Source organism: Argopecten irradians, chromosome 7 (assembly GCF_041381155.1).
Source record: "Argopecten irradians isolate NY chromosome 7, Ai_NY, whole genome shotgun sequence".
In the NCBI taxonomy this organism is placed as follows: domain Eukaryota; kingdom Metazoa; phylum Mollusca; class Bivalvia; order Pectinida; family Pectinidae; genus Argopecten; species Argopecten irradians.
In genome coordinates this window covers 13,138,591-13,164,257 of record NC_091140.1, presented here as the reverse complement: position 1 = coordinate 13,164,257, position 25,667 = coordinate 13,138,591, and the positions used below count along the sequence as shown (strand labels likewise).

General features: G+C 36.3%; 2 protein-coding genes across 3 annotated transcripts; one reads left to right on the top strand and one right to left on the bottom strand.

The window, feature by feature from the left end:
- Positions 1-231: 231 nt before the first annotated feature.
- LOC138327594 (cytochrome P450 2B4-like) lies at positions 232-7,177 on the bottom strand. The gene is made up of 5 exons (XM_069273803.1): positions 6,459-7,177; positions 5,138-5,468; positions 4,434-4,615; positions 3,135-3,578; positions 232-2,645 (listed from the first exon to the last, which is right to left on the bottom strand). The coding sequence occupies exons 1-5, from the start codon at positions 6,802-6,804 to the stop codon at positions 2,464-2,466; spliced, it is 1,485 nt and encodes a 494-aa protein (XP_069129904.1). The 5' UTR covers positions 6,805-7,177; the 3' UTR covers positions 232-2,463.
- LOC138327596 (uncharacterized) lies at positions 6,656-14,283 on the top strand. Of its 2 annotated transcripts, none has more exons than XM_069273806.1 (3): positions 6,656-6,784; positions 10,060-11,326; positions 13,190-14,283. In XM_069273806.1, the coding sequence occupies exon 2, from the start codon at positions 10,098-10,100 to the stop codon at positions 11,322-11,324; it is 1,227 nt and encodes a 408-aa protein (XP_069129907.1). In that variant the 5' UTR covers positions 6,656-6,784; positions 10,060-10,097; the 3' UTR covers positions 11,325-11,326; positions 13,190-14,283. The 2 variants fall into 2 exon arrangements, with proteins under 2 accessions (XP_069129907.1, XP_069129906.1); XM_069273805.1 differs by having other exon boundaries at positions 13,115-14,283.
- The last annotated feature ends 11,384 nt before the right edge of the window (positions 14,284-25,667 follow it).

Below are 25,667 nucleotides of genomic sequence, written 5' to 3'. Positions count from 1 at the left end.
GATTTTTTGTGATGTGAAGAAATAATAATTTGGATTTGAGGAATTCATATTGCACCAAGATTTTTTGGAATATGTACAGTAAGAAATAATAAGACAGTTAGCATGTGAAAAAGGTAAAGGAATTTTTGACGTATTACAGTATTCTTATTGTGTAATTATGTAAAGTATAAAAAATAATGTCAATTTGTATTTTGAATTTAGAAAGCATAATGAAATAAAACAACGATTAAAGAAACTTTCAGAAGTGTTCATTTAATAAACATGACATTCCTATGACATAACTTAAATGTCAAAATTGGTTAGTTGGTCCTTTTCTATTTTTGAGATACTATATATACACATCATACACTGACTGACCTATGACCAAAAATATATGTCTGTTTAGGGTTACATTGACATAAAATAGGGTCGGTAGGTCGGGATATCTTAGTGCCTTTCACTCTAAATTGATGGCCAAACCGGAGTCTGAGATCGAAATCCCGACTTTTAATCTCTTTTTTTTTCGTAGAAAAGAGGGGAACAAAATTCGGGTCGGGGTAAAAATTAGGGTCGGTCGGGTAATTCTAAACAGACATATATTTTTTGTCTAATCACTACAACAAGGTAAGTTAATAATGATCTCCCTTTTTTAGAGAATTTGCTACTACTGTCGAATGCGCACATATCAAACCTCTTTCATGGTCATAAAATCCTAATTTCCCATATAAGTGAAATATGTGTGGACTCAACCAACTGTGTTAGCATTGATGAAAGGTTGAAAGTATGCAGTCACATGTTGGTTGATCGACAGTTGCCGATACGTCAAAAAGTATGAATACATGTATATATACGTTTATTCTGCATTACGGTGCATCACGAATGTACATGTGACATACGGGCCAATACAAGGTATACAATATTCACTATGTCTTTATCCATTGTTCCTACAAAAATCTTACATACATACATCTGACAATATAAAGCTATATATAATCATATGCATAACTGCGGCAGTGCTATTTCATAATACAACAGAAATAGATCATTTGTGAACAGCTGACAGTTGCATGCCTCTGTACAGACCATACCCTGTATAATTAAATAGTTATATATCAAACATTATCTAGGGTTATATAATATTTACACAACCATTATACTGTTAATTAACCTTAACTTATACCGGTTAACTAAAAATGAATCCATACTTTCTACTTTACATTATTTCTGGTAAATCATATCTACATCATTAATGGTAAATTGTATTCTACTTTACATGATTTATGGTAAATTATATTTCACATTACATTATTTATGGCATATTTTATCTACTTTACATCATTTATGTTAAATTATATTCCACGTGACATTATTTTTGGTAAATCATATTCCACGTGACATTATTTATGATCAGTCATATTCCACTTCACATCATTTACGGTAAATAACATATTCCTCTTAACATAATCCATGGTAAATTATATTCCAGTTTACATTTTATTGCAAATTATATCTACTTTACATCATTTATGTTAAATTATATTCCACGTTACCTTACTTTGGTAAATTATTCCACGTTACATGATTTTTTGTAAATTATATTCCATTTCACGTTATTTATGTTAAATTATTTTCCACCTTTTACATTATGGTACATTATCTCTACTTTACATCATTTATAGTCAATTATATTTCACTTTACATTATTTCACTTTACATAGTTTATGGTAAAGTATATGGAGGTTAACGTATTACACTTGATAATCATCTCCTATATGTATTTTGATCTTTGATTAACTAACAAAGACCAATATATTCTTTAAAAAACCAGAAACAGAACACATATATAATGGTTTTATGCGCTGAAATGGTTTTACGGTATACTGAAAGGCAAGGCCAGACCTCCCTGCATGTTATATATTAGGCAGAATAGAAAAAAAATATATAATAAAAAAAGAGATCACAAATTAGTCATATTTTTATGATCAAGTAATACGGACAGCAAGATTCCAACACACCACCTGCATGGCACTGGCAAAAATAGACAGATCCTTAAATGACCAATGGCCTATATTGCTAGGCAAAGCTGAATTATGTCAATCATGGTCTCATCATTAATAGATTGTCGATCTACATCTACCTAGTATTCAACCTACTTCATGGTATTGAAAATCATGTCGATATTAACTATAATAACATGACTGTGACCAGGGGTATGAAAAAAGCCAAAACCATTGAGAGATAACCAGTCAAGAGATTTTGAACATGCTAGATCTGGAGAAAATGCGTTGCAGCATGTATATTGTTTATTACGAGATTCTGTTCTTTCTTAGTATATCATAAGGAAATCTAATACGTGTACATGCATATATATAGGTGACACATATTAATATTCAAATCAATGGTACGTCAATGACGTCAGTGTTTATATACATAATCTTTATATCCTTTTCTTTCATGTCCGAAAATGTTGTTGATTGACAGACATTATTTCAGTTTGACGGCCTTGAACTTGTATTCATGTGGCGCATTTGTTAACGTCACTACTGGTTCAAGCGTTGGGAGGTTCTCTTCGTCCTCAGGAAGGAGCTTGAATCGTTGAACAAGAGACGTCAGGAACAGGAAAATTTCCATCCTTGCCAGACTTTCACCAAAACATACTCTTCTTCCTGGTAAATAGATAATGATGTGATAGCATGTGACTTTCATGTCTGTATTCTACCTTTGATGTTACATTTTAATTTCATTTCAGTTAAAATGAGAAATAACTCCATCAATGTTCTTATACCCTTACATCTATTTGGAGTGCTGACTTACGAATACCAATAATGTAATAGAGAGTGCAGTTCGAACTGATGCTATAATATATATCACCATCATTATCCGTCACCAGATGAAACATTCCAAAACGGCAGGATCACATAAACGGCTTTGATGTTAAGATTTGGAACAGAATTTAAATGCTTGATTATGTTAACAATTCCTTTTGAAGATTTATCTTTTACTAAAGTTTAGTATTTTATCTCTATTTATCAGTTCGATCGTTTCACGAACGGGGCTTTGGCCCATTCGAGCTGCGATCTCTATTTTTCCGCGTAGACAACTTGGTGGTTTGATTTATCAAAAGAAAGTTTTGAAGATCACCAGGCCAAACTTACCTAATGAGAAGGCAAGAACATTGCGTTCTTTTCCATTCAACTTTCCGTCATCTCCGATAAATCTTTCTGGGTTAAATGTTTGTGGATCTTCAAATAGGGATTCGTCGAACATGACAGAGTCAAGATTAGGAATAAGGAAATCCCCTTTATGTAGAGTATGCCCATTTAACTTCGTGTCATGTTTAACTCCATGAAGGAGCGAAACTGGAGCGATGTTGCCCATGCGCAGTAGCTCATGAATACAAGCCTCGGTATAAACCATTTCCGGTTTATCGTTCATTGACGGAAGGCGACCAAATCCAACAACGTCTTCAATCTCTTTCCTAAGTTTGGTTTGTACGTGCGGGTTGTGGATGAGAAGCAGAATAGCCCATTTAATTGTAGTGGCAGTTGTCTCAGTCCCGGCTATATATAAGTTGGTCAGTATTATCTTGAGATTCTCATCTGAAAGAAAAGTTTATAATAAAATAAGTCTTACCGTGATAAATCCATGGTAGACATCAGTAACTTCTGATTTCAAAAGTGTTGTTATTGTATGTCGCAATACAGCCTCATGACGTCGCAGAGTCAATAAAATTACTATTTTTACGGTACAATTGCATTTTTTTTAGAAACTAGACTTTGTTTACTTTAAAAGACATAAACAACGAGAGTTGCGCTGAAAAAACCCACGCCATTTCCATGTATGGAGAAATGACTTGCAGTCGCGGTAATTCAAAATGGCTGGATAATCATAGTTGTAAAATTGCAAACAAAAACGTCTGGGTATGATAGAAAAGTATTCTTTCATGTGTGGATATGAAGGATGTGGATCTTCCACCCGAGAGTCACAAAATGTTGTAAAACTCAAGACTTGTCGGGGTTTTACAGCATTTCGTGATCCCTATATTTTGCCCTTTGAGAGAAATAAAACATCGTATTACCTTGGGGCACCTGTCCAAATGGGGACCACTCATCTTTCATCTCCCCTTCAAATTGTACAACAACGACGGACGGACGGACGTAAAACGTCAATTTCACTCATAGCTACTTAAGTAACATTTACCCCCGAGTAGCAAATCTCAAATTTTCGGTATAATACACAATTTGTGTCCCCTGTGACAGTGTGATAAGAAGGTGTATTTACCTTAATACCTTCATATCATACTGCCACCGTTACCATAAATGCATTGTGTTGTTTTTAGGGCGCTAGCAATTTTCAATTTGATTGCGTAATGCTTAATTTGCATAAGAACAATCACAGTTATTTGAACGACCCTTCGACTTCGTTTTCTATGACCATCGATAACACAAACATACCACATAAAACATCGGACTTCCCCTGTACTATTTCCTCTTTTAGAAAAGCGTCGATAAAGTCTCTGACATTTTCTTCGTCAAACGTCGCTCTATGTTGATCAATCTGGTTCTGTAGGTAAGACTGAATTTCCCCCATGTTTTCGAGTGTTGCTTTCAGATGCGTTAAATCCCCGGGTAGATATCTGTTGAAAATAGTAATGGTGCAAAATAAACCTGGTAATAGTTTTCAAATATGTGTTCATGTTATGTTGAACACATGACGACATATATGTCAATTTCTCTTTTTGCGATAATTTTATAATCCATATTTTATTCCAGATTGTAAAAAATAATTACCATTATTATCAACGATAATATATTTATAAATACACTCTTGATGAATCACACCAAAATATCCCTTGATGTATCTGGTGTGATAAAACTATCTTGTGTTTCATAAATGATATCCGCCATAAACGTCCTTGTCAGATATAGTTATTAAACTGTTCTTTCTAAAAGGAATATCAGTGGCGTCAAGAGAACCAAAGTGTATTTTCAGAAGCACTTAACAATAGACTGACTTAATTCTGCGAAGCACATAAATAAATGAAAATTGATTTTCGATATCGACCTTCCAACTTTCCCGAATTCTCTCAATAACCTTTAGTTCTGTGAACTCTTGTCAGTGCAATTGCCTAAATCTTTCCACCATAAAAAACACGTACCTGAGAAAGGGGAAGAAATTTGCAATATTGGCCTTAGAGGTGAGGACGAATGCCTGGTCTAACATGTGAAGTAGATTCTTGAACTCCTCCTCATCATGGTCATATCGCTGTCCAAACGCAATACTACATATGATGTTGGATATACTTGTCTGTGCGATGGCTCCGAGGTAGAAAGCTTCTCCGTTTTTGTCAGCTAAAATATCTAAGAATATTGCTATTTCTTCTTGTACTTTCGACTCGAGTGACCTCTTACCAAAGCCGAATTCTCTCAGTACTCCCAGGGAAAATGTGCGCGTGCTTTTCCAGAACTCTCCCGTGCTAGCCACTATACCTGTGAAGGCAAACATCACAGATAAAAAACAAATATGGTACGAAAGCCGATTGGGGTCATATTTACATTCGCAAATGATTTTAATGTGTCGCCATTACGAGTTTAAAAGACGTTATTACGAGAAAAAAAATAAAACTCGTTATAACGACTTTATTTTCGTAATTACAACTTTTTCCTCATAATAACGACTTTGATACTCGTTAAAACAGAAATAAAAAAGTATATGTGACCCCAGTTGGTTTTCGTCATATGGAAATTAATTTGAAAGGTCAAGATAGTGTTATTATTTAGCTATTATGAGTCTACCATGGGACAGTCAGAAATAAAGGTTGTACAACAAAACCTCTGTTGTTGTTCGATGTTTTAAATCTTATTTCTTTTGAATATATTCGACCCAATGTAATGCGATGACAATGTACGTGTATTTGAAATTTTTAAACCTTAATTTCAAAGAAACTAGTGTACCATGCTTATACAGACTTAACAGTGTTACTGATCATGCATAATTACATATCTCAGAGTGATACACGTTTAAGTTTCAGCTAGAGACGTAAATACAACTTTGAAATATTGAAACAGGGTTTTAGATTTTGCATATTTTGGGTGAAAATGCAAAAAAAAAAAGACAAACTTCATTGTACAAAAAGCAAAAGTTTTTGCCCTGTATTTTAACTATTGGTACACTAGCCCGAGATACTCTGACCCTGACACCACACCTTGACATATTCATTATGATCTACATGTACACCAGATATTTATCTGCCATCTTAAGGCTGGTGTTAGGGCCAGAGTATCCTGGGTTATTGTGGTATACATCAAATTCTACTTCGCAGTTTATAGATATGAAACCACCATCACCGACCAGATTATGTCAACACAGCGTGCAGTCATGCATTGATAGTCGAGATAGAACAGACATAAAAGGTTCAAAATAAACACATTTACATTTTATTTCAAATAAAAAATACCGAGGAAAAGATGTGTACGTACCTTTTCCATTGCTTGAAAGAAGATTAAATACGATATCATTTGGCCTTTCCGATAAAGTGTCTCCGTGTTTGATGAAAGCCTCTCTCAGAGTATCATATCCGTTGATCACCACCATGTTACAACTACCAAGTCGCAAACTAAACACGTCTCCATATTTACGTCGTAGTTTCTTGAATGTTGCTGTTCTGTTTGCGATCGTAAACATCCCGAAGTTGCCTATCACTGGGTATCCGATAGGACCAGGAGGGGAGTTCCTGGGGGTGCATATCAGCTTCAACAGGAGTAGAAGTCCTAGTACTCCAAGACCAACGGTCAAGGGATCCATGGTTAGTAGTAAGTCCAACATGATGACTGTCCGTGTACGTTCTGACAGGTAAGCGTGTGGTCACCACTTTAACTGTGTATCGCTGGACATTCACTGAGGCCTTGACCTTGTTTTCGGATACTACGTGATTCGCTTCTCTACTATTGACGCTATAACCAGTTGTTGACAAAGGGCCCAGATACATTGATACGGTTCATTGTGATGGGGGTTCTCATAGCGGACACAAAAGGCTCACGGCCACATGTACAGTGGTCAGCTCGAGTCTGTGAAAGGCGAAATAGCTGTATATCTGGTCAGTTAAGTCATTTAGCGCAATATATGACTCTTATAGCTATACAGTTAAGTCATATAATTTTTTTTTCTGAATTACGATCCATCAGGGATTCATGATAACTTATGATATTATACAATTCGCAATGTTTCCAGTCATTAACAATATTAATACTTCCAAGATCTTTCTTATATAATATATATCTATCTATATATATCGACCGTATGTTTGTGTATATAATTTTGTAGTGCTTTTCCAGTGCAGTGTAAAATACACATACATCCTTATCACGTGTGTAAAAGAATACCATGTCTACAGTACATGTGTATTGACTCAGTCTTGTGGTTTGTTTACACGTTACATGTAGTGGTCAGTATATACAATGTATATGGGTCAGTTAAGATCGCTGACCTCGATAAGATTCACAAACACACACACACACACACATACACAAACTTGATAGGTGTTTGATGCAAGGTTGTCAGAGAGAATATATAGAGATAACTTTGATGGGATGTCAGCGTACAAAATGTACACTGTAGCTGTTGAAAAGGATACATATAAAACGAATAAACTTATTCGTTAGATTTGAATAATATAATTCCCGGAAGTCCGACCCATGTTTTGTGCAGGATGCCCTTGTCTGTGCATACATATGTATATATGTGATCATTTTCAATAACATATGATATGTTACCGGCAAGGACGTATACTTAAAAATTCTTGGTTAACGGCTATTTGTGTGCCACCATGATTTTTTTTTTCATCAATGCTATTAACAATTTAGTTTAGCTATTAACAAATATCCGAAGTAAGTTGTACATATTAAAAGACTCTTTCGTGTGGATTTGAAGGATAGGGATATTCTAGACGAGATAACAAAATGTTATTAAACATTTTATTGCAATTTTACTGCCATAATTTTCCGCCATTTTCAAATAAATTCGAAAAATCGCGACTGCAAGTCAATTCTCCGTACATGCAAATATGCGTGATATTTTCAACGCAAACCCCGTTGTTTGTATCTATTATATTACTAGCCTACTTTCTAAAAAATGTTAAAATTTTGTTGACGCTGTGACGTTATTGCATGTGTTATCATGCACTACAGCTTCAGGCGACATGAGTGTATTGCCCTGGACCAGCTACATGTAGTATACTAGTATTACATGTGTAGTATGAGAGAAATGTAATTCTTGTACAAGCAAAAAAATGTACTGTAAACCCATTGAACTTACTAAGGGTATGCGAGGGGATGTGAGTGTCGAACGTAACTGTAGGGTCAAATAGCTACTCTATTATTACATGTATTTGTGATTTTAGGTGTGGTAAGACGTGCATTTTCCCGTCTCCCTATCAGCTAGGTCGTTCAAATGTATTCATGCATGTCACTAAATTTGGATGTGTTATGTTATACCAAGCAGATATACAATGACCCATGTTTCACCCATCCTGCATGATATTGGTCTCAGCCTGTAGTAATACAAATGATAAATAAGCGCCTTTTTATTGTGATATATTCACAGAGTACTGTGTTCTGGGTTAGTTAGTTTACGAGTTGTATGTGGACATATGTAGATAGATAAACACTGAAGGTTTGTTTACAAACATTGGGGCCTGTGGTCAGCATTTTAAGGGTCACCTATGCATCATCACTGGTCAGTCAAGGTCATCCCACGCATTAACCAGGCCAGTACACACACACTTTGTTGTCCGTGACTGTTTTGAATTGTGTTCAGAGAGATCACCTATCAAAGCCTCACAACTTACGACATACTTTCGACTGACGACGTCTTTTTTTGGCCTGTAAAGTCAGCTATTCAAACATTGTAGATATCGAATTTGTCATTTTATTCGGGATTTTTTTAAGTGTAATTAGGGAAAGTTAATTACTTTTTATATCATCTGTACCTAAATTTCTTTTGTTGATTTTACGGACATTCGAGATACAGATTATGCGGCTTTAAACAATAGAAATAATAGATCCAGAAAAACAATCTAAATAGGGGTCCAAATTATTACTACGGGTTTCGATCGGTGTAACAATTGAGGGGAATGGTGAAAATACATAATTTTGAAAAATAAAGGGCTTTTGGGTCACCTGCAACGCAAGGGCGACACTTATTTAGGTATCACTATATGTCTGCGGTGTCGACGGCGTCGGCGTCTGGGAAAAGGTTTCCGTGCGATAATTTAAGTATTTATTGTCCGATTTCAACCAAATTTGGTATATTGCTTTATATTAATGTGATCTATGATGAGTTTAATAATGATCAAAATCCGTCAATATTTACAAGAGTTACGGGAGTTTAAAATACTCGAAACATATAGAATTATGGTTTCCGAATACGAGTTACAGTTGCCAGACGGATTAATTGTTTAGACTTGTCAGTAACTTGTCCAGCTCTAGGGGTAAACGGTACAGGGTTAACCACTCCCACTTAATTACCTTTTTGACCAATGGAAATAGTTTTATGCTGTACGTTGTCATTTAGTTAATAAGTTAGAGTAAGTTTGAATAAGTTAGAATGTTTTAGAAAATTATGTCAGATTTCGGATCACAGTAGTGACCGTCACATGTAAAATACTGTAGTTAATGTGGACAACGCCTCGTTACCATATTGGATGATTAATTTTATTTATACTGTACTTGAGAACTTTTGTGTGCAATGTATATTCTTGGACTTACGTATCATGAATATTTCCTTGATATTAGACCAGGAAAAACAGTGCCATATGATAGTGAATAAAAGATTCAGTAACAGAATTTCGGTGTCGTCTCCTCATTGTCATTCACCCTGTGACACTATTTTGTGATGTTTTAAACTGCTGTGCAGGCGACACATCCACTTTCGTGGAATTCCTGTTTCCTGAAGCACAGAAAAACCCTCTGGATCCGCCACTACCAAAAATAAGGTCATAATATCACTTTTGTTTAAAGATGCTCCACTGCCGACAGAGCATAAATGATATTCTTCATTTGAAGATGTGTTTGTTTGTTTCAGGTGTGTTTGTCGTCCTTTTTGCTTGTGGTCTTTTAGTCATGGACTCCGACCACGACGACTCATTGTCAATTTCTGACAATAATATCCATGTCCTCGATGAGGATATTTCACCACAGAGCTCCGCGGGTGCCCATGTCTTTGCTAACGTCAATGTGGTGGACGATACCGAGCCGCCGGCTCAAAATACTCGAAATAAGACTGCAGGTAGCAAGACTCAAAAATGGAAGGGCTCTACCGGGAGACTTTCATCCGTTTACAAAATCCCGAAGCTCGCTGAGCGTAAAACGGGTTCAAAAAAGGCTGAAAATGTGGAGAACAGCGATATGTCAGCTGTATTAACTGCTATTAATAGTCTTACGGCTGCGATTGGTCAGCGGGACTTTGCGCAGGCGCAGTCGTCCGGAAACGCATGTAATGCTACTTCCGCTTTCGTTTTGGAGAGTGATAATTCGGAGCATGAGATTGACGCTCCGGCACGTCAGAATGTTCGTTCAGCGAACTTTTCGTTTTTTGATTCTGAGTGTGGGTCAGTCGCTGAGGCAGCGGACTGTCCTGAGGAGAATTTTACCTTCCAATTGGCGGACATTTTTGATAAGAAAAAACTCGGGCCTGCGGTGTGTCAGTCAAAGCCAAAAATTGCTGAGGACATTACTACGGCAGTTCGTACGAATGCTGATGTTTCAGAGCTGAAACAGCTGTACAAGATTCCTAAAAATCTCGAGTGCTTGCTTCCGCCTAGAACTAATAGTGAAGTTTGGGGTATGGTCTCACCCCAGTTCCACGGACGAGACAGATTAATGCAGGATCTGCAGGAATTACTGGCCCACTCTTTAACGCCAATTATGTTCATGATTGAGAAGTTAAGACTCAAGGATCTGGATATGAAGGAAATACAGGTTCTGCTGAACAATGCGGTGAGTCTCCTCTGCAATTTACATTATGAAATGTCAGTCAAGAGACGGTTCATGTTGCGTAGTGGCATTAAACACTCTCATTTACAGAGCTTGTGTAACTCTGAAACGCCGATAGGGGCAGAACTATTTGGTGACAATGTAGCCAAACGTATTAAAGACCTGGATGAGGTACACAAGGCCACGTACAGACGCAATTCGGCATCAAAAAACGGACAGTGGTCCGGTCGGGGTCAACAGTGGTCCGGCCGGGGATATTACAACAGAAGGGGCCAGAGAGGGCGATACAGGAGAGGTCGCCGACAATCATTCCCCAACCAGAGTCAGGACAAGGCCAAGGCTTCCACCCAGTAGAGGTGAGTAAAAATCTTCCTTCCGGCAAAATATCTCGTTGTCTGTCAGTTTGGCAGAAGTTAACATCTGACCAGTGGGTCCTTGATACAGTTCAGGGTTATCATATTGAATTTACAGAGATTCCAATTCAGTCTACTGTTCCTAAACCCATAGAGTTCTCTGATGAGGAGAAGCTTATCATTGACAATGAGGTGACTGCCATGCTTAGTAAAGGTGCTATTGAGCTTTGTGAACACGAGTGGGGCGAGTTCATTTCAAATATTTTCATTGTGCAAAAGAAAAACCGGAAAATATCGCCCCGTCATTAACTTGCGTTATCTCAATGAGTCAGTCCTTTATCAACACTTTAAACAGGAAACACTGGAGACTATTTTAGAAGCTATCCAGCAGGGCGACTTTTTTACCTCAGTTGATCTAAAAGATGCTTATTTCAGTCTTGCTATTTCTCCTGGAGATAGAAAATTTTTGAAATTTCTTTGGAGGGGCCAACTTTATCGTTTTTGTTCCCTGCCATTTGGACTCGCCAGTGCCCCTCGAGTGTTCACAAAGGTTCTGAAGCCTGTATACAGCTCTTTGCGAAGCAGGGGAGTTAACACCTTTTATTATATAGATGACTCTCTTACTAGAGCACAAGAAAAAGAAAAGTGCTCTCGTGATACTCTAAGCTTAACATCTACGTTAGAGTCTGTAGGTTTTCAGGTGAATACTGAAAAATCTGTTCTGAATCCAGTCCAGGTGATCTGTCATTTGGGCTATATTTTAGACTCTGTACAATTTAAGGTCTTTCTGCCTGAAGATAAGGTGGTGAAAATTTTGAATAAATGCCAAAATATTGTATCTGCGGATAGCCCACTGGTTAGGCAATTGGCTTCACTTATTGGCAGTCTGACTTCAGCATTCAGGGCAGTTTTATTGGGCCCATTTTACTACAGATCTCTTGAATCTGATAAGGTTTCAGCCCTCAATGATTCGGGGGATGATTATGATTCTCCCGTCACACTCTCAGAGGAGAGTATTTTAGAAGTTAGGTGGTGGCAGGAGAATTTGAAAACTATGAATGGTAAGCCCATACGCCCAGTTAAGCCTACTGTGTTCTTGACTACGGATGCATCTCTTGATGGTTGGGGTGCGGTTTGTGAATGTACCAATCAGCATGGTACGAAAACGATTTCAGGTGGCTGGAAGGCTGCTGAGGCCCGTAGACATATTAATTTTTTGGAGCTTAAGGCCATTCAATTAGCTCTTCAAACCTTCTGTCGAGATTTAAGACAGGTACATGTCGCTATTAAGAGTGACAACACATCTGCTATATCCTACATCAATAACTTGGGGGGCAGACAGAGTGCATTGTTTTACCTTTCTCGAGAGATCTGGTTGTGGTGCTGGAACAGAGACATTTATTTATCTGCAGCACATATCCCTGGGGTGGCTAACGTTCAGGCTGATTACTTATCTCGAGAATCTCCAAGCCAAACAGAATGGAGTCTGAGTTCGGCCATTTTTGGTAGGGTCTGTCAACAATATTTTGTACCTGACATTGATCTTTTTGCATCACGGGTCAATTGTAAGCTTGGTCGTTATGTATCCTGGACTGTTGACCCAGGGTCAGAATATGTAGATGCTTTTTCAATATCATGGACTTCATTTAGGCCCTATATTTTCCCTCCATTCTGTTTGATTGGGAGAATTCTTCAGAAATTATGGTCCGACAGGGTTGAACAGGCTATAATTATTGTCCCACATTGGACTGCTCAAACATGGTTCCCTAATCTGCTTGATATGTTAATTAGGTCGCCGGTCCGGCTACCAGTGCAGTCTGAGGTGGTTACATGTCCTCATGATGGTCGTCCTCATCCACTTTACAGAAAGCTTCATCTGACCGCCTGTCTCGTATCAGCCAATCCCTCAAGCATAAAGGCCTATCAAGGGCAGCTCAGGACCTGGTCGCAGGGTCGTGGAGGTCAGGAACTAACAAGGCTTACAGCTTGGCGTGGAGGAAGTGGACACTTTGGTGTAATCGACAACAAGTTAATTGTGAGCTGCCGACTGAGAAGGACATAGCTGATTATCTCATCAGCTTACACACAGAAGGGAAGTCTTATAGTGTTTTGAACACACATCGTTCAATGCTGTTTCAGACATTACAATTGATTTCTGGACGTGTTTTTGATAGTATTATTATTACCAGGATTATGAAGGGCTTATATAACGTCAATCCTCCGAAGCCTAAATATCGGGTTACCTGGGATGTAAGTGTTGTTTTAGCATATATTAGAACTCTTTACCCTTTAGAAGCACTTTCTCTGAAGGACTTAACCTTTCGGTTGGTTATGCTTCTGGCACTTACTACAGCCCAACGTGCTCAGACCTTGGTTTCATTAAGTCTGGATCATATGCAGGACATTACGGATGGTTGTATTTTTCATATTGTGACTCTGTTAAAAACATCGGGTCCAGGAAGGACTCAGCCCAGTGTTTGTGTTAAGAAATTTGTTGACGCAGAACTTTGTGTGTACCGTACGTTGGTGCATTATATAGCTGTTACTAGTGGTCTCAGGAAGACGCGACAACTTTTGATGTCATATGTTACCTTTAGGGCGGTTAGTACCGCTACTCTAGCGCGGTGGATTCGTACAGTGTTATCCAGTGCAGGTGTTAGCTCCGCTTTCCGAGCTCACTCCACTAGGAGTGCATCTACTTCGGCCGCTTTCCATGCTGGCGTGCCACTTCATGACATTTTTCAGGCAGCTAATTGGACAAATTCATGTACTTTCGCCACCTTCTATCGAAGGGACGTGGTGGTTGCCGACAGTCAGTTTGCGGACGCAGTGCTCTCGCGCGGACAGGTTACTTGAGAAGGTCTTGCACTGATGGTATAATGTTGACCTAGTTATTGACCATATCTTGGGAGTTTTCCCATTACCATTGTTTGTTGAAATATACATTATTATGGTTGACAGTATGGTGTTTGGTTTTTCTTTTAGACATATTCACACTCTTTCAACTTGCTATCTCAACCCCCGAAAGCCGGAGGCTATCGGAAAAGAATCCCCCCCCCCCCTCATCCTAGCTTTAGTGACGGATGAGGAGGATTCTTTGAGATCAGCCGGAGGCTGAGGGGGTTGAGTTTGGTCCCTCCCTGTTACCCCACCCAGTAGCGTTCATAGTCTAGCTTTCAAGTATGGGGTTTTCAGGAGATCCGCATGCAGGTAGACTGGCTCATTTACATATAAATAGTTTCTCTTTAAAACGAGGCAAGGTTAGTGCGCAGGAGCGGAAATGCTATCTCAACCCCCTCAGCCTCCGGCTGATCTCAAAGAATCCTCCTCATCCGTCACTAAAGCTAGGATGAGGGGGGGATTTTCCCGCGCAGAATAACATGGTGTCAGTAAACAAGACTCACATCCATTTATGTAGATATTACTACACCAAGTCTAGGCTGCATTTATTCGCTCATAATGCAGATCACGATTATCATTAGAATAATGGGAGTCGCAGTGGCAAAATGTGAATATTTGTGTATATATATGCCTAATTAACACAAAAAATAATACAAAATAATTTATTTCGCCTTTAGTGCATGCGCAATTAGTACTTCATTCCATATAGAATATAGTGCCACTGAATTTATTTTTCATATTTTTAACTTGAATCAAAATAAGAAGCTCAAACTTTTTAACGGTGGTAATGGTGTAAAGTAAGTAACTTTTGTAACTGAAGAAAAATACTAAATCGTCTCCTCCTGTTTTTGATAGTGAAAAAATACCACTTGTCAGCGGTGGAGCATCTTTAAAGTTTATGACTTTATCTACATACAGTTTAATCGTGCTTTGCAAGAATCATATAGCTTATAGAGATGTCGTGTTTGGTGTCCTTGGCGGTAAGGTCAAGTGGGATAGCGTCGTGTCATCACGACTAGACCTAGAGGGTTCCCTAGACTGGAATGTCTGCTGTAGTTTTTTTTTTATTCTCCACTAGGCTTCCCTCCGAAAATACATGGTAGTATTTATGAGCGCAGTCATCGGTACCCTGACTCGTTCAAAACAAATGACATGTTGTAATACATACTATATGAGAGAGGTAAATCCCTCGCTCAGAGCTGAAATCAGACGTATTTTGTGTGAAGTGATCTTCATATAGCAGCGATTATAATGGGATGTTTTAATCAAGGTTGAACAGAATTAACCAATGTTTAAAATAGACTATAATATGCCACCAATTTTCAGTGTTTGTAGGCGAAAAAGTCGTGAAACTTAAAGAATCTCGGGTTATATTTAGTCGGACAACTTATTGAGGTCAGCACACTAGCACTTTGACTCTAATAGGAGGAGATTTAGATACAAACACGACAAGAAAATCATGCCGCACGCTTCCATCGGGTCTTCTAATGAAACAACAACATGCCCTTTTTTTAATGCAAAAGGTTCCCCTGTCGGCGGCCTCGGCAATTTTTATGCGTACTAATCGCCGATTTTCCAGTCCAGTAGGCAGTAGCCATTTTGTGTTTTCCTTGGTAATGATGCAAATGTGATAAACCAATCAGAATTATTGTTTCAAAACTTAAATAGGACGACACAAAATTGCTACTGGATTTGTATGCATAAAACATGTCGTGGCACTCTCTCATATATACTTGTAGCACAATGACGTATTTTGGCCATAATACATAGTATGTCTGTCCTCAAAAGATTCAATAAGGACATTTAACGCATAATTTAGGAACTTTAAATGATTATTAACAGACCCCTAACGACCAAATCATTCAAAAATGAAAAACCCCAATCCACATACACATGCTTTCAAATTTGTAAATTTGTGTGCTAAGCTATTCCTAATATAATTTTAGGCATAGCCTATCTGAGAGCGCAGCAGTTCTTTTAACTGTGCTAATAAAAAGAAATCCTGGTCAATAAAGGATTTCCAACGGCGAAAGAGTAATCTCCCCTGACCCATCAATCTTATCGATGTTGACATGTGTTTTGTTTTTATTGCTTATTGTGTGCACTGACTAACTCTACTGCTTGAAACCATTCAAATATTTATACATTATTAGAATCATAGCTTTGCTGAATTACTGGCATTGAGTTTATAATAAGAAAAACAATACTGAACACAGGATACTTCTACTTTCACTTTCTGCAAAAATACGTGACTGCGGCTACAAAATATACCTCAACGTCATTCTCCTTTGCAAGTAGACTGGTTCCCGCCTCAGTTACCTCCCTTGCGTACGCTTCACTAGTGAGCGGAGCGCAGCCTGGCGGAGAGTAGAGAACTAAGGGAAGGGAACCAGTCTACTTTGCAAGGCGGAAAATTCCAAAGCAACCGCTCACATAAAACGGCTTTTAGATTAAGATTCAGGGGAAAATGTAAATGTTAGATTCAGGTAAGAATAAATTGGAATGTTACTCTTTCACTTATGTTTTCATTTTGAAATTTTTCATTGTTTAACTTGTTTGTAATCACGCGAGATTTTGATTTTTTTTTAAATCGATATTGCTTTTTTTTTTTTAAATCGATATTGCTTTGCATTGTACATGTAAACTTGGTTGTCTTCCTTAGGCATCATCGGTTACCGACGTAATCAGCTAACACTGCATGCAGGTTCCGGTTTGATGCAGTTCCGAGGGTGCCCTTGGTGTCGAAAATCGAAATATGATAGGGATGTAGTATAAGTATTATTGGATTACTATGACTCCTCTTGATTCTTCAAGATTTTGTTCCCAGCCGCACTCCCAAAAATATGGTTTTTCTCTGTGCTTACTTTCAACTTGAAACTTTCCACCTGATGATATGAAATATCACTGGTATTAATAAAGAAGACCATCACTACTAGTTCTGTCAAAATTGTTACGCCATTGTATTGTACAAAGTTATTTGCCCTTGCGATTGTTACGTCGTATTTCTGTGAGCATAATGTCATATTTCTACACAAAAAAATAACAGAAATATGACGGTATGGCTGTGCACAAACTAATACTGTAACAATCAAACGATGTTTTCACTGTCAATAATGCATTCCGATTGGTCACCGGCGAGTGAAAATAAAAAATTATATTTTCACTGGAGTGAAGTATATCGCTTTTAAGTAACCTTATATTTCACTAAAATGTAATACATGGAGGATATTCCTTGTTTCTTGATGAATACCAGTTATATTTTATCGAGTGAGGTGGAAACTTTGATATTTTCACGAGTGAAAAATATCAAAGTTTCCACCTCCCGAAATGAAATATTACTTGTATTTATCAAGAAACAAGGAGTATTATATTTATTACATTTGTTTTCTCGCTTCAATTTACAGAAAAGACCACCACTACTTGTTCCGCCAAAAGTATTCCTCGTTGCCCTTGCGATTATTACTTCATATTTTTGTGAACAGAACGTTATATTTCTACACACAAAAATGTGACGTCATTTTTGTGCATAAACTAATGACGTAACAATTAAATTTATATTTTCACTTTCACTGTTAATGCTGCATTCCGATTGATCAAAAGCGAGTTAAAATATCAAAAGTGATATGTCACTTATATTTTTACATAAAACCTTATATTTCATTGCGAAAAATGTAATAAAAATGTCAACTTTGATTTGATTTTAATATTGATTCGTGTATGCATACATATAATTGCTGATTTGACAAAAGATCAATCGATATATAAGCATCATATTATAACACATCGAATCGGCTAAAAGTTATTGTATTTCGTGTAATTTCATTCTTACAAACTGTTGTGAAACATACAATGCGTGAATAGGATGCATATAAAAAGACAGACTATTCAGATAGATGGAACAAATAGTACCGAGTATGCATTAAAAGTGGCAGCGGATCAACGTCATGTTTAGAAACCTTCGTGTTATATTGGAAATTTTAGTTGCATCATGTGACCGACATCGGAGATACCCTTACAGATCGGAAGCTCCCGAGTCGTATCACGTGACCAATATCGTCATTAACCGTACAGATAGGAATAGACCATAAAGTCAAACAACTTCCCTTCGCTGTTTATTACCATACCATTGGAGAAATGTTCATGCATTAATTATCTATTATGTCTTAGATTTTTTAAAAGTTCCATATGTTCATGGTATACTATGTCTTATTCTAATGTTATTGTGTATGCCTTTAAATAACTACTCAGTTGAACAGAACATAATACCCTCGACGACAAGATCAAATTATGTCATACATGTGATAGTAAAATATCAAGATGTTTGTAAATATTACAAAAATGCAAAAAAATACATGTTTCAGGATAAAAGCAAAGCAAACCTGGATCGCATCTCTGTACCAAACAGCCATTTATTACGTTAACCAAAGCCTATACCAGGGACTGCTTTCATTTGTTTGACCAGTTTAGACTTTACAAAAGCATCATTTAAATTTAAATGAATATGACGCTTGCATATTATATCCGGCGAATATGATATATAAGGAAGCATTTCAGTTGATACCGATATACCTGTTTCAAAACTATTGAAACATTTGAGAATATAAAGAATACTTTCAAGACTAATTGTTAAATCTATGAGCATAGATTTAACCATTTGTCTCGGAAGTATTCTTCTTATCATTTTGCACTAATATGTATGCTTTGTGGATTTGTCGGAACGCAGTGGTTCAACAATTTCACTCAAAAATACAATTTAAATTGTTTATGTCTGTAGGTAAACAACAAAACTGAACGCGTCAGACACACAAGGTCAGTCATTAAAATCAAACTTGTTTCTAACCATGAAATTAGCTTAGGTCGCCACATGGAGTGAACACCAAACCTTAATTAGAAATAAAACACAGGCCTAGATCCTATTAGAATACGTATACTCATCAAAGATACACGACTTGGGTAGCGATAAGATCAGCATGAATAGTAATAACTTGTTTACTGTGATCAACTTCCTAAAGTCTTATGGGACACAATCACTACTTGCTTACATGGTTCTTATGTTATGGAACGCCAAAGCTGTCTCGTATGGAATAAAATTAAATAAAAATGAAATAAAATAATATAACAACAAATAAAAACAATACAATGGTAACACCAAAGTGGAAGAAGCAACTGATATATTGGTCAAATCAAATCAAATAAAAACAAAATCAATATAGATAAAATGATTTCATATTCTGATAACATCAAATCATATAATGATAAAACCATATGATATAATGAAAACACAAATTCATATAGTATATTTGAACCATACAAGACAGCTATGGCGCTCCATAGGTTCTGGCCTTTGGCTTATTCCTAGGGTTGATTTAAATTTCCACTCATCAATAGCACAACATTAGTTTGATTACTATGGCAATGAAAATGCAGTGTTGTATTTTAAAAGATTTCACAGTCAGTGAAGCGTAACGTTCGCTGCTCTGTATTGGTCATGGTATTGCTTTATAACCTCATTAATGTTCAGTTGTCACAGTTGGTGAACACTAAACCTAACTTACATATAAGGTGACCTTGACATATGTCAGATTAAGAACGTTCTCGTTAAAATACACGCTTGAATTATTAAAACGATCAGCCTGAATGGTTCCATTCTTCTGTTTATGAGATTGCAAATGGAGACCAGACGTAGAACAGACAGAAATCTTGCGGGACTTTGTAAGGTTCAATTTGTGGTAAAGTCTAAAACCATCTCACCAAAATACAAAATTCAAAATCAAAATCAGAAATTAACAAAAAAATATCATTGCTACTAAATTTTGTTCCTGATTAATTCTTTTTTTTATTTCAGTGATTACAAGTAAGACATATGTAGTACTGCTTTGCCTACATTTATGCCATTTTGATTATCAACAATAAGCGAAGATAGGTTGTCATACAATCGCCCTCCAGAGGGAGAAAACATACAATAAAAAAAATACCACAGGGGGCCAACTCAATGAAAATGGATGTTGTCATACATTTTTTTTGTATTTGGAGGATGGACTGATGAGTATATATGACAGTCATGTAATTTTTTTTCAAAAAATACGAGATTTGAAAAATTATTAAAAAATCGGGATATTTACTATAAAACAGAGAAAGGGACGACAGTCGCCATATTGGATTTTTTACCCCCACCTCGATTAAAGTTAATTTTTTCACAATAGTATACCTTTTTTCCTAGAGTCATAATCACGCATCAGTCCTTCGATAATCCATAATCACACACAAACCATGCAAAAGCATATAAACGATGTCTATATAGTCAAACGCAATATTTTAATCCAAAATTACCGGCGCTTTCTGACTTGTGACATCGAAAGCAACGTCCTAGTGAAGAGCGATTAGAGTGACTTCCCCTGCAGTGTAATTCAATCGGTTTAATCAGAGATATTCCGATACGTTTGTTTTCGCGGAAAATTTGAATATTAAAACGTATCGGAATATCTCTGACTAAACCCATTGAATGACATTGCAGGGGAAGTCACTCTAATCGCTCTTCACTAGGACGTTGCTTTCGATGTCACAAGTCAGAAAGCGCCGGTAATTTTGGATTAAAATATTGCGTTTGACTACATAGACATCGTTTATATGCTTTTGCATGGTTTGTGTGTGATTATGGATTATCGGAGGACTGATGCGTGATTATGACTCTAGGAAAAAAGGTATACTATTGTGAAAAAATTAACTTTAATCGAGGTGGGGGTAAAAAATCCAATATGGCGACTGTCGTCCCTTTCTCTGTTTTATAGTAAATATCCCGATTTTTTAATAATTTTTCAAATCTCGTATTTTTTGAAAAAAATCACATGACTGTCATATATACTCATCAGTCCATCCTCCAAATACAAAAAAAATGTATGACAACATCCATTTTCATTGAGTTGGCCCCCTGTGGTATAAACGTCTACAAATTCGTTGGGTTTTTTTTTTTTGGGGGGGGGGGGGGGGTTCTTTTTACAATTTTCGGTTTTTTTATTTATTTTTGGTTTCAAATTTGTAAAAGAAGCGTCATTCGTATTGATTTTACTGAAAATAAATCGGTCTTCAATATCATTTTGCGATTAGAATCATTTCACCAGTTGATAATTATATCCAGATTTGTTGGGAAAATATGTTAGTTTTAATTCAAATGCTTCATACAGGGGTCACAAGCGCCTTGGTATTCAGGTAAATGTAATAATAAAATGGTGTTCTTTATCTGTAGTGCGTTCTTTTTAACTCTCATTGTTAGCGTTCACCTGAGCGGACTATTTCAAGCTGAAAGCCGTATCCAGACTTCACATACTATGAACAAAAAAAAAACATTGTTAACTCACAAATTATAAAGTTAATAAAATATGGATTTCTATAAAAGTAGATAGTGTCCTGATTTGATTGTATGTCGTAAGAATACCCATAGCCATATATGATAGCCCGAGGTTAGGAATAACCCGATAACAAATCTATCCGGAAAGTGTATAATAATACATAGATGTTCCGGACACGGACCGGATACTGGCATATGTGTTGTGTCTGTTCGGTATCCCCCATCATGATTAAGCAAAAACATTGACAAAGTACGTCTCGTTGTATTCATCGTATTTATTGTTGTCGAAAGTTTAAAGGTCAAGGACAGATGTGATGTTATTATGTTGCAATAACAGCCGCCAGCTCGTTGACTTGGAAAAGATAAAGCCTTCTTTATAAAGCCAAACAATTGGCAATTACACAGGTATATCGATTAATTAATGGAGACAACAATATGTAAATGTAGGATAAATAGTGCATATAGACAATTGAAGAACAATGTCAACACTCGCTATCCGGGAATGGATCTGTACATACCAATGTAGAGAAAACGTGGCCAGTGTGCTAAAATATAAACTGTAGTACTCTGGCAAGGGTTAAAAAAGACAAAAGTGACGAACAACAACCTCTTTTCTGACCAAACCCAAAACATACAGCTCATATTTAAAAACATTGGCCATGTATACTTTAATCTTACAACATTTATAAAAAGATAGCATGTTTAAGCCTAACGATGCCAACACAGCATTTTAAGCAATATTTCGCATTGGAAGCAGGTCGGTTGAATTGGCAGTCTTGCTGAAGTTTTAAAAAGTGTCTGTTAATTTGAATAAACATAACTTTTGTTACCTTCATGAAAATAATATAAAATCTACATTGTTATATAATCCACATCAAATCAAAATCAATAATTCATTGACATTAGGCTTTACAGCCCATCTCTACAAACAAATACTGTTTAATATACAAAGCAGACGTTGTACTAAAGCAGTGCAAAGTAGGCAGGCTATACTTACACACATATATATAAATAGTATAATTAGAGAATAGACATATTTAACTTTCATATTGATATACTTAAAGATGTTACACCGCTGGCAATTGCCATTTTTTCTCTATCTAAATAGGAGATTGCGAATTGGTGTCTTCTTCAGTCACAAAAGTTACTTACTTTACCCCATAACTACCGTTGGAAAGTTTGAGCTTCAAATTTTACTTCGATATTAAAAAATAATGAATTGCACCCCGAAAAACCCCATTGTACTAAATCCTATATGTTATGAGGTACTGATTGAGCATGCATCAAAGGCAAAATATACTATTTTGTATTGTTTTTGTGTTATTTAGACATACATAAGACACGAATTATTGTTTCAATAACGAGTATCGGTTACATGTATGTTCTGTCGGCGACGGAGCGTCTTTAACACAGAGATTTTTTTCCAAATGTGTGGAGCTTAGATTTTTTTTCTTTGTTTAAGAGAGTGTTTTGATTGAGAAATTGGACATAAAATATAAAATGGTGTTCATCTTAAACATCATCAGAGTTACAAAGAAAAGCCCATTCCTAACAAAATTTCTGTATTTTCCTGTATCAACATGCAGTGTATATGCTGATACTCTTAATCTAGTTAAATCAGTTCTATTACGCTTGTGATATAATAACACACGTAATATTGTCATGTTTAATCACCAATATCGGTAGTAAATGCATACATATCTTGAAGATAATTGTCAACAAGTGGTTGCTTAGTATATCCCAAATCTACAGAGATATCCCAATTTGGTTTAACCATCAAAAGATAGTCACAACAGGCAAACAAATAATATAATTTTCTATATATTGACTGCTCAGCAGCAGGAGATGTGACTAATGGTTCTTGTCTAGGAGTCAAAGTCCAGTTCCTCACAAACAGTCATCCAAGCAGCAGAAGTAATTCTTTTACAGTCAGAATGAAAAAAGGAAGTATCATGCTGTTACAGAAAGGATCTGCTTTCAATATTCTCAAAAATCCAGAAGAAATGACTTAAAATGCTGATTTACTGCATAGTTGTTAGCTTTCGCTGATGTAACATTTCACGATTTACCTCTTGTGGAACTTATTCTCGTGGTTTAATTTTCGCGAATAGTCTTTTTAACCTTTGAAAATGCCATTCTCAAGACTGGCTATAATAAATTTTGCGAGGTATTAAATATCGAGAATTTGGATAGATCCGCTTATTCTCGTCAATATAAGCAATGCACTTGTTTGAACTTATGTCACCGTCTTATACCTGGATAACATATGCAGAAATTCCCAATACACGATTTAACAAGACATTGTGGGAAACATTGATATCTACAAGATTCTGTTATAATGAATAAGGAATAAGTTCATTTATGGATAAGAACGAAGGCATCATTCGTTTATGGTTTGTCAGTCATCCATATTATTGCCTCTAAGCAACTACCGTATGGTTAGCTTTGTATTCTAACTGAGTCATGGTTCCGCTCCTTCTTCCGGCTGACACTCCCTTAGATGGTCACGGTCTAAAGGCATTCGGTACAGTTAAGTGAATAATTATATGCATAGATGTGCTATGGTCATTGATTCCAAGACAATATGGAAAACATGACAAAAGCAAACATTGGCATTCAGATATCATCATTCAGATATATACATACAAATACCAGCATTAATTATTTGGTATGAAATTATTTATAACCTATTTATCTTTAAAATCTGGACCCTTAATTATTCGATTCGAGTGTCAGCGTCATTTAAACAGAACTTGTGATACTCCCTAGAACATATCTTTTTCAAATATAACACACTGTAGTTTCACTTTCAAAAAGTATAGTTTCACCTTCAGATAATATAGTTTTACTTTTAAATAATAAATTTTCACCTTCAAATATTATAGTAATATCTTTAAATATCACAAAATAGTTTTAGTTATTCACGTTGTCACACGTTCCTTGTTCTTTCAAAGCTGAAATATTGTCCCTTTGGCTTCATTTACTTACCTTATTTACAAGTGAAACGCTATTTTAAAATGACATATTTGTACTACATTGTATATCATCATAAAGTATTTAACGATTAAAAGCCAATACTTTTAACGAGGATATATTTGCAATATCCACCGTGTGATCATTTTTGCTCAACATTCATACATACATGTACTAGTTTACAATCATATGACTCAATCATTGACAAAAAAGTTATTTTTTATCGTTTAGTTTTGTTTGCAGTGATATTTTTAGTGGTAACATTAACGACGTGAAGTTAGCGCCATATTCGGGTTTCGGGATTCAAATAACGAATCCGGTGCCAGTATCTTTTTCGTTATTCAGTAAAACGTAAATAGACATCATTTTAACACTTGAAAGCCGAAAACACCTCCTTACATCGTATTTCGTTGTTCAGTTTGAATAACGAATCCGGTGCCAATACCTTATTTAAGAAATATATTTTTATTTTTGTTGAGGTTATGAGGGTATAATGATAAAGGAGCCCGTGTAAAATTTATGTAACCCCGGCTGCCGTGGTTACATAAATTTTACACGGGCTCCATTATCACTATACCCTCATAACCTCAACAAAATAAATATCTATTCCTTCTATTTACAGTTTTTCACGTAAATGAATATTAATCATTCTCGCGACAGTTGCATAGTTTTTATTAAAATACACATATTTTGTTCTCTTCCGTCATCGTCAACGAACTTGATTGAACAGCTGATCGGAATAGAGTCATTCATATGTCCCCACCAAAAGTGGGGTCATGACCCTATGTTGCTACGCCAGCGACTATTCCTGTAAAAATAGAATCGCCGCACGTGATGTACTATCATTATACACTGGTAATGATAATACTAGAAAGCATGGTTATTGAGTACAGTGCAAACTGTAAATATTTGTTATTCAGTAAAATGTCTATATGCGTTTTATTGATTAACGAATAAGGTGCTGGTACCGGATTCGTTATTCAAATCCTGATACTCGAATACGGTGCTGGCACTAAATTCGTTATTCAAACTCAAAACAATTGATCGATGTTTTGTTTTGAGGTTGTGAAATTATGTTTTCGATCTGTTTTTTTATGTTTTGAATAACGAATAAGGTGCTGGTAC

Excerpts from the sequence above, each read along its gene's own strand:
- LOC138327596 (XM_069273806.1), top strand. The coding sequence starts at position 10,098 with ATGGACTCCGACCACGACGACTCATTGTCAATTTCTGACAATAATATC.
- LOC138327594 (XM_069273803.1), bottom strand. The coding sequence starts at position 6,804 with ATGTTGGACTTACTACTAACCATGGATCCCTTGACCGTTGGTCTTGGA. Across the intron at positions 5,469-6,458 it reads TCTTTCAAGCAATGGAAAAG|GTATAGTGGCTAGCACGGGA; the intron begins GTACGTACACAT and ends TTGCCTTCACAG. Across the intron at positions 4,616-5,137 it reads AATTTCTTCCCCTTTCTCAG|ATATCTACCCGGGGATTTAA; the intron begins GTACGTGTTTTT and ends TATTTTCAACAG.